Source organism: Ictidomys tridecemlineatus, chromosome 13 (assembly GCF_052094955.1).
Source record: "Ictidomys tridecemlineatus isolate mIctTri1 chromosome 13, mIctTri1.hap1, whole genome shotgun sequence".
NCBI classification, from domain to species: Eukaryota; Metazoa; Chordata; class Mammalia; order Rodentia; family Sciuridae; genus Ictidomys; species Ictidomys tridecemlineatus.
The window spans coordinates 4,036,451-4,046,144 of NC_135489.1; the positions used below are offsets into that span (position 1 = coordinate 4,036,451).

The 9,694-nt window shown below is 47.2% G+C and overlaps 1 protein-coding gene across 1 annotated transcript in view; it reads right to left on the bottom strand.

Moving 5' to 3' along the window:
• The window catches only part of Cndp1 (carnosine dipeptidase 1), a 41,393-nt gene extending 31,747 nt beyond the window's left edge, over positions 1–9,646 (bottom strand). The window contains 1 exon segment of the mRNA XM_078029878.1: positions 449–9,646. Coding sequence (XP_077886004.1) covers positions 449–688 — 240 coding nt within the window. The 5' untranslated portion in view covers positions 689–9,646.
• Between the last annotated feature and the right edge of the window lie 48 nt (positions 9,647–9,694).

Below are 9,694 nucleotides of genomic sequence, written 5' to 3' on the forward strand. Positions count from 1 at the left end.
CAGCCTGCCTACCTGCACATATATCCTGTTTTTCATGAAGAAGCAAGCACCGAGACAAGACTCCTCCCACACGGAGACCTTATACCTACCAATCCCCTTTGACCTGTACCCCTATAAATAAAACAAGCATGGGTTCCATCTTTGTTAGAAGCTGCACTCGTCTGGTCAGCTGGTCCGTTGCTGCCCTCACTCTGAAACTATATTTCTGTGTTCTGTGGTTATTTCATGGTACTATTTCTTAGCTTTTATTTCTCAGCCAGCCCATCCCCCTGGCCGATGCAGGATGTGTGCAAGACCCATGCCTGACCTGCATCCTGTGCTCAACATTGCAGACTCCACAGGAAGTGCTACCTGTTACCCAATGCAGACTTTCCTAAGTAGGAAGAGGGCAGGGATAAGCTGAAGACCAGAAGTCTCATGGAAAAGGTTGCATGCTCCAATCACTAACCTTACAAGGCATCAATGTTCGTATCTTGGATATCCCCAGCTTCCATGGCCAGGACTGGGAATTATTCATAACTGTGGTCCTGATACCAGGAGCGCAAGATCCAAACCCCAACCTGTCAGCAGGACCAACATCCGGTGAAGTGTTGCCTATATCAGCACTCCTGAGTGGACTTGTGGCCTGTGGTACAAAGGGCAGGTTGGATAACGAGTGCCCAAAGTACACTGTGAAGATAAACTCCATGGACTCTGGACCTGGGGTGCCCGGGCACAGGGGTTACTCCTGGGTGGTACCGGGGCCTCCCTCTCACCTATGTTCTCTGGGGAATTTCATTGTACAGACCTCTTCTTAACACCATCTCTCTCCTTTTCTCCTTACACCTACTCCCTGAGGCATTCTGGATCCCATTCCTTAGTGGTTCAGCAGGGGACAGTCAGCTTGATGGTGCAGTGGTGCCAGAAGCCCAGCATGTGTCCCTTTCTGAACCACTCATGTACCCTGAAAGTTGCCTCTGTTTTAACCAATGCACTTTGAATCTTTTGAAAGAGTGATTGAGAAGCTGGACATTGGGGCATTGTGCTTTGGGGACAGAAGTCCCTCTCTTTGTGTGTAAAGGTTACTTCCCTCAGTTTGTGCAGTACTGGGATTGGGCAGGAAGGTCTTTAGGTTAAAGCTCCCTAATGCAACACTTCTCCAGTCCTCCCTGAAACACTGAGACTAAAGTACAACTGCTTGGCCAGCTTCCAGCACATAAGTCATATGCCCACATTTCTGTCTCAGGGCTCAGACAGGTGGAGGCAGCCTCTAGAGAATGGAGACTGGAGCTACCACAAACCTCTTCTCGCCCCCCCCATCTCTCCAGGAGCTCGAGTGCCAGCCCCAGGTGAGCCTCAGCTCCTGGTGGCACCCTGGTTCCTTGGGGTAGAGGTGTGGGCCAAGGGGCCATGGGGTACCTCATGAGTGGGCTGGGGTGTGGAGCAGCCTCTCTGCCTGTGACCTGCTGGGTGGCTGCTCCAACTGAAGGCACAGCATGCCCTGGGGGGAGCTGGCAGCTGGGTCTTTCCCAGCCCCGGTGGGGTACGTATCATCACTGAACTGTACATATTCTCCTCCTAGCCCAGGAGTCTGCAGCACCAGAGCCTGAGGCTGCCCTCACAGCGAGCCCACAGAAGGAGAGAGGACCCCACCCAGACCCTCTCTTTTGGAACTATCAAGGTTCTGATGTGGACAGTGGAGGGTGCCCTACAACCAAAGTCTCGCAGGCTCTCCCAACTCCCACCGTGGGATTCCTTACCATGTGGTTCATCAACAGAATTCTAAACTCTCTACCATGGATTGTGCTAAAACACTGTGATGAAGGAAAGTTGGCATCCCTTTATTAGATAAAGCCAAGCTCAGAATCTGAGATTTTGAGCATTCTTCAGATTATATATAGCAGTGGAGAGAATCAGTGAGTATAGACATCATATGGTTTATTCACGAAAGAAGCCATGCCCTCTTGCAATAAGGTCCAATTTGCATTTTTATTAGCAGTAGCAACGTATATGAAAGTCAGGCACTGTGCTGAGCACTTCACAGCAATGAGCTGACAATTCTGAGAGGCAGATATTATTGCTGACCCATTCACAGGTGGGAAAACGGAGGCATTAGAGAGTTAAGAAACTCTCTAATGGTCTACAGGGTCTACTGTCCCAACCTGCTCTCCAATCCTCACTAAAACCCCCTTTGATCCCTCTTGTCACGTCATTTGTTGGTGGGGAGCATGCTGAACTAGGATGCCCATTCCAGAAGCCCGGGCTAGGTCAGAAATCAGAGCAGAGCTCAGGCATTTTCACCGGGGTATAAGATTAAAACACAATACCATGAGCCACTTTTATTCTTTACTAAAACATGACATTGTTCCAAAAATTAATGTTTCTATAATGATAAAAATAAATTTCTAAGTGATAATAATGTAGATGATAATATGAATTGTAGAAGATAGCAAAAAATCATTCATAACTACATTATTTGCTTATTGCGGTGAGAGGACACTTTAAACCAGAAGTTAGATACTATCAAATAAAGCAGAAACTTTAAAAATTGAGTCACTATTAAATGTGGATTTTTCTGTAGAAAAATGGTCTGGTTTCCTGAATAAATAAATGATCCTCCCAAATTAGAGGGTATCATTCCAGAACAGCAAATATTTGAGAAGTTCCTCCCACAAAAATGAAACATTGATCTTATTTCTATTTGGGTTCTAGAAAACTAACTATAAAAAAGACATTTTTCATGGCGCAGTGCAAGAAATTTGATGGCTGCAGTGTGTTGATATTCAGGATCTGCTGCAGGTTTACAGTGTGTGAATGGAATGGTGATATGCACAGTGGTAGGTAGAGTGACGCAGTGTCTGGGATTTGCTTTAGAAAGATCTGGGAAGGGGAAGGGACTGAAAGGCGCTTTGGCTCACTCAAGGCCGGTCATGAGCGGATACTTGCTGGAATGGCTGGTGAGCATGTGGGGGCTTATTGCACCCAGCTGTCCACTTTTAAGCTTGTTTAAAACTTTCCATTAAAACAATAGATCAGGGCAAGGAGCAGACTGACCAGGAAATGTCCTGGCTAGCTTAGCCTGCGGCTACCATGTCTGCAGCCACATGGCTGTTCCCGGGCCACTTGCTTCTCAGTCTTCCCCGGCAGTCCCACAGTGGAGAAGTGTCCTGGCTGGGGGTGAGCAGGGCTGCCCAGGGAAGCAATAGAGACATCCCTGTTGGCCGTCCTGTCCAGCATGAGCTGGGACTGGGGACAGGGAGGTACTTGTGAGCCATTGAAAGAGCCTCCCTATCCACTGTGAGCTGGTGTGAAGGCAGAAGCGGATGGGAGGACGTCAGAAGTCCGTGACCGCCCAGGGAGAAATACAGGCCCTGGGAGAAGCCTGTGCATCCCTCTCTGGTAGGCTGGGTCTGTGAACATAGAGAACTAAACGTGAGTGGATACAGTCATGGGTCTCCTTGGTCAAATATCACTGCCTGGTGGAGAAGGCTTTTCTCCGAGAGGAAAGCATTCTACCTTCTCATTGGAAAAGTGTTGGTCACCAATGTCCATGCATTTTCTGGTCATTATAGTTCCCTCTTCTAGCTTTTAACAGGCTGCTTGGAAGAGAAAGCCAGATCCTGTCTTGTGCAAATCAACAGTAGAAGAACTTAGTCGGAAATAAGCTGAGCCCTAGATAATAGAATCATGCTCAGATCCAGAATCTTGGAGCAGGAAACATACCCACAAGACGACAAAACCCAGGGAGTGTTTCTACTTGAACTTGAAAATGTTCTCAGAGTCATGTCAGCATCCTTTGAATGGGAAGTAAGGAAGAGGGTTCCTGCTAAAGGTGCAGATTCCTTGGTCAAAGGTACATGAAAAGATGCTCAACATCATAGGAAATGCAGAGCAATCATTTGAGATGTGTAGATGCCTACGGGATGACTACAACAGAACAGATGCATTAACTAGTGTGTGGGGGGGATGGAGAAATGGGAACCTCTGTAAACCGTGGGCAGGAATGTGCCAGTGCAGTCGTTGTGCAAGAGTCTTGCACTTTCTCAAATGACAGGCCACATGACCCTGGAATTCTACTCCTGGCTTTCATACTCAAGAAAAATGGAAAGTTATATCCACACAAGAACCAGTGCACAAATGTTCCCAGCAGCACTATTCACACTGGTGGAGACAGACCACATCGATCTGCTAGCGAATAGATACATGGAATGTGGCACGTTTATGCCGTGGGGTTCGACATGGCCACAAAAACATGACGCTGAGTAGAGGAAGTGTGAGGGCGGAGTTCATGAAACACTTGAATATAAACTTCCTAGAAATGTTGCCATTAAATAATTTTGAAGAATATTTAACCACCCTAAAGTAATGCTGATAAAGTGATTCCAAATCCCATATCCCTGGGGCAGGGACATCTGTCAGTAGCGGCCCGAGGGCATGTTGGGCATCCCCCTGCCTACATGGCTGGCTGGGTCAGTGTGCACTCCCTAGGCCAGGGACCAGCATACCCTGATCCAGCAGGCTCTGAGCCTTGCGGGTCCTACTTACCATTCTCCTGAGTTTGGGATCCATCTGGCTGGAGTTCTGAAGCCTGGAGCAGTACCTCCACCACCAAGGGATGTGGAAGAAGTCCCACAAGGGCCTAGAGATGCTCTCGTTTAATATCTCTCTGAGCCCCAACTCATTGCACCCCCACCAGGAAAAGATGAAGAGGACACAGTGGTTCCATTCACATCTGGGAACAAAGATGCTTCTTTCAATCTGACCATAGAGGAAGAAGAAACAATGTGTCTCATGTGCACAGATTTGTGATGAGATAGTGCCCGGAAGTCATCTGATGCTGTTGGAGTCTAGTGGTCACCTCCAGCTGCTGCTCCTTGGATGCTTTGGTGGGTGAGAGGGGTGTCACCTTTTAGAGGGAGCAGTGTACCCATCCAAGGCCAACAGGCAGAACTAGCATGGATGTTTGAATTTTTTCCCTGAGACACGGATAACAAAGTATAGTTCCGTGAGTTTTTCCTCTTTGTTATATAGTCTTTTAAAAAATATATATTTGACAAAGATTATACACATTCAAGTGAATAATATACAACACACATGATATAATGATAATCACAATCAAATTAATTATCATAGTCCATGTTGTGCTGCTGTAACAGAAGAACAGAGCAGAGACTGGGTAACTTATGAAGAAGTTTTAATACTTACAGTTCTAGAGTCTGGGACATTCTAGATCCACCAACTGGGGTCACCATCTGGCAAGGATGCTTTTACTGCATCATCCCATGGTAGAAAGCAGAAGAATAAGAGAGTGCACAGATGCACAAGAGAGAGGGCATGAGAGAGGGACAGAGAAGAAAGGGGGATGAACTTATCCTTCTACCAGGGACTTACTCCTATAATACTAACCAATGAATTTTAAGATTCATTTCTATTTCTGTGAAAAATATCATTAGAACTTTGATAGGAATGCACTGGATTGGTAGATTGTACGGGGTAGTATGAACACAGTAACACTATTACTTCTTCCAATCTATGACCATGGGATGTTTTTCCATTTATTTTGTTTTCTTCATTTTCTTCCATTAATGTCTTTTAGTTTTCCTTATACAGATCTTTCACCTCCTTGGTTAAATTCACATATAGGTATTTTATTATTTTTGGCATTATAAGTAGAAATCACTTTCTCAATTTTTTTGGATAGCTTATTTTCAGTGTTTAGATATGCAACTGATTGTGAGTTGATTTTGTATCCAACTTTACAAAATTTGTTTATAAGTGCAAAGAGGTTCTTGGTGGCATCTTAAAGGTTTTCTATATATAGAAATGCCATCTGCAGAGACAATTTAAACTTTCCTTTCCAATTTGGGTGGTTTTCATTTCTTTTCAAAAATTTCTTCTGGTCTGTTTTCCTTAGGACGGGTGTCACAATATAATCAAAGTATAACAGAGGAACTTAAAATTGCCTTCTGATATCTGTTTCCCTCCCTACATTGTCACTGGATTTCTAGACAGGCATTTCCCCACCTCTCATGCAAGTGGGGATAGCCACATGACTACTTTCTGGACAGTAAGATGCAAATGGAAAAAATATCTGCTATTTTGGATTATGCTCTTTAAGAGAAGAAGTGTATCTTGACCTCTCCTCCTCTCCTTCCCACTGGCTGCTCCAGCAGGAGATGGCGGACAGATCATTGTCCTTGAGATGAAACTGAGGGTGGAAGAGAATTGCTGCATGGCAGGGATCCTGGGCCCCACATGACAGAGTAGCCACCACACCAGGCCTGGATTTCTTGCACAGACATTTACATGAAGGATAAAGCATTAACCTTCACTGTGTGCAAGTCTTTGTTATTTTGACAACACACCAGCCTATATTCTCAGTAATTAATACACCATTGTTAAAGGGTCCTGGATATTTCTAGTGCAACATTTTCTGACACAGATTCCAAAATAGCAAGAACAGAATGAACTTGACTTTGCTTCGGTCAGTTCAGAGTCTTCAAGTCAGAGCTGCTTCACTCAGTCTCCCTTTCCTAGGTGAAGTACGTGGCCTGGCAACTTCTAAGTCAGACAAGGTGGTTGCTTTTTTCAGTGGCCAACTTCCTGCTGGGAACACAATGAAGGACAAGGTTTTGACTTCCCAAGAAGAGCTCCACACCTAAGACCAACTTCTCCTGGAACATTTTGTGGCTGAAATCACAGCCATGTCATTGCCATAATAAAGGTTTTATCTCCTAACCCAAGAGAGATAGAGATAGACAGAAATGGGGGAAGGGAGGAAGAAGAGGAGGAGGAGGAGAAGGGGGAGAGAGAGAGAGAGAGAGAGAGAGAGAGAGAGAGAGAGAGAGAAACACATAACATTTTACATGCACAGGTCACTCAAGCATGTAAAGTGTTACACAGTTGTTCTCGGATCACTTCCCCGAGAGGATTAGTGGGGCAGGGAGGACAGGGTTAGAAGGTGGTAAGGAGGAAGAGACAAGCCTGGCTTCTGAAGATATGGTAGGATATGGTAGAGGTGTCTCAGGGCAGGGGCACCTGGGGAACCCCATTACTATCAAGAGGCCATGACAGCCGAGGGACTCCCAATTTCACCATCATGTTCTAGAAAGTGCTGCGTAAGACAGGCTCCATCCAAGTTCTGACCCGAGTCAAAATAGTCAGCAAGGTAGACACAATATTAAGTTTTTAATGAATAAGACTGATGTTTTAAAATGCAGACCTTATATATAAGCAAGAATACTTTCTATATTGATTTCTGGAATTAGGCAGCTTCAGAGGAACGAGGTAGAACAGACTCCTAGTTCTTGCAGTCAGCCTGTGTTCTCAGCCGTCCAGCCCACAATGCACTAGGCCTTTAGCTTCCTCTTGGAATGCCTTTGGCTAGATGCATCCCTGTGCACAGCTTCCAGAGGGCTGACTTCCAGCCAGTTCTGTCAGGGCTCACCACTGTGGCTCCCCCAGTGGATGCTGGGCCGTGGCCACACACTTGCCAGCAAGGTCTGGTCCTCAGTCCTTGGGGTTGGGCTCGAGTCTGGCTGTGCAATCTCAGAGGTGGTGGGTGCTTCTTACACATACTCTTCCAACTGTTGGGTTCTATATGCCTATGACTATAAATCCCATTTTTAATCTCTAGGGACTTGAATGAGATCATCCTTGTGTCTTGTGGATCTAGTGCACTGCGCAGGGTGCTACATGCTCTGGTGCAAGAACTGCTTGCAATGGGTTCATGACCGACTTGAGCCCATTTCTGGGTAAAAACCCTGTAGCTCTTTTTCCAGAATTACAGAAGGCATTTCTCACATCAGTGATGGAGATGTTGAGGTGGAGTCCCCAGCAACAAAAAGACCAACTGCTGGTCCAGCTGCAGCTGAAGCCAGTGACCGGCTTCCTTTTTAAGTTTTCACTTTGAACTGGTATTGGACTTCAAGAGAAGTTGCAAAGTTCAAGTATCTAGATACATAGCACCCAGCTAATATCTTATCTAAACATAGTACAATGATCAAAACAAAGAATTTAATAGCAGTGTAACATCAATTGTAGGTTTTCTTTGGATTTCACAAGCGTGGGTTTGACTAACTTCTTTTCACAATGAGTGTGAGGTTATCAGAATGACATGTCAGGGAACCCTGCCAGGGCTGTGTGACATTGAAATGTATGTCATTACCACTAAGTTTCATTTTTCCCACCAGAAGCAGATGGTGGCTGCCAGATCTGTCCTCTAAAGTCACTATTTCCCCTGAAGATTAAGAACTTGGGGAGACATTTTCAGGAAAGGCAAATATTCTGATTCTTAAGATTTTGCCTACCCTTTTTAGCACACACTGGGTGGGGAGATCTTGCCTGTGGCACGCCATGGTGATTCTCCATTTCCCTTGCTCTGCTGACACTGACTAGTGGCACCCCACAAGAAGGCCCTGACCTTCTCACTCATCCATTGTCCTTTGTATTAGCACAGATTCGGGGGTAGCATTTGTGCTATGGGTTAGAATCCAATCTTGCTGAGCCTGTCTTTCCTCCACTTGACTTCACACTCCCATGTTCCCTGGTGTTACTTCCTGCCACTGTGAGGCACTCCGGGATCCTCTGGTATTTTTGCTGCCCCATCCCTGGGATCAACCAGTTCTCCAAGGAGCCTGGCTTCTTTTGTCAGCATTTACCCTGGGCTTTGATATCAACTGCAGCCACTGATTCTTTCTTGTGAAAGAAGGATGACTTTGACTTGGCAGCAGTAAGCAGCAGGCAGGGTCAGGCCAGTTCTTTGCCAGCACAGGGAGTGGCCAGGGACATCACTCCAGTGGGCTGGGAGGACCGAGCACCCACCTTCAAAGACCTGGGTCTTGTTTTCTGAGGCTGGATCATGATCTGACGTCACACACTATCAAAAAGCATACGGGTGCTCCAGAAGCAGACCCGAGGAGCTCATGTGTGCACAGGGAGCAAGCACACCTGAGGGCACCCACAGCACACCTGGGAACACCCACCAGCACACGCAACGGTACCCCACCAGCATACCTGGGAACACTCACCAGCACATGCAATGGTACCCTACCAGCACACCTGGGAACACCCACCAGCACATGCAATGGTACATGGTACCCTACCAACACACCTGGGAACACCCACCAGCACACTCAATGGTGCATGGTACCCCACCAGCACACCGAAGGGCACCCACCAGCATCCTTGAGGGCACCCACATGCAATGGTACCCCACCAGCACACTGGAGGGCACCCACCAGCACACGCAATGGTACCCCACCAGCATACCTGGGAATACTCACCAGCACACACAACAGTACCCCACCAGCACACCTGGGAACACCCACCAGTGCACACAGTGGTATCCCACACGCACACCTGAGGGCACTCACCAGCACACCTCTGAACACCCACCAGCACACGCAACAGTACCCTGATAGCACACCTGAGGGCACCCACCAGCACACACAACAGTACCCCATGAGCACACCTGAGGGCACCCACCAGCACACGCAATGGTACCCCACCAGCACACCTGAGGGCACCCACCAGCACACACAGTGGTACCCCACCAGCACACCTGAGGGCACTCACCAGCACACACAGTGGTATCCCACCAGCACACCTGAGGGCACTCACCAGCACACCTGAGGGCACCCACCAGCACACCTGAGGGCACTCACCAGCACACACAGTGGTATCCCACCAGCACACCTGAGGGCACCCAGCAGCA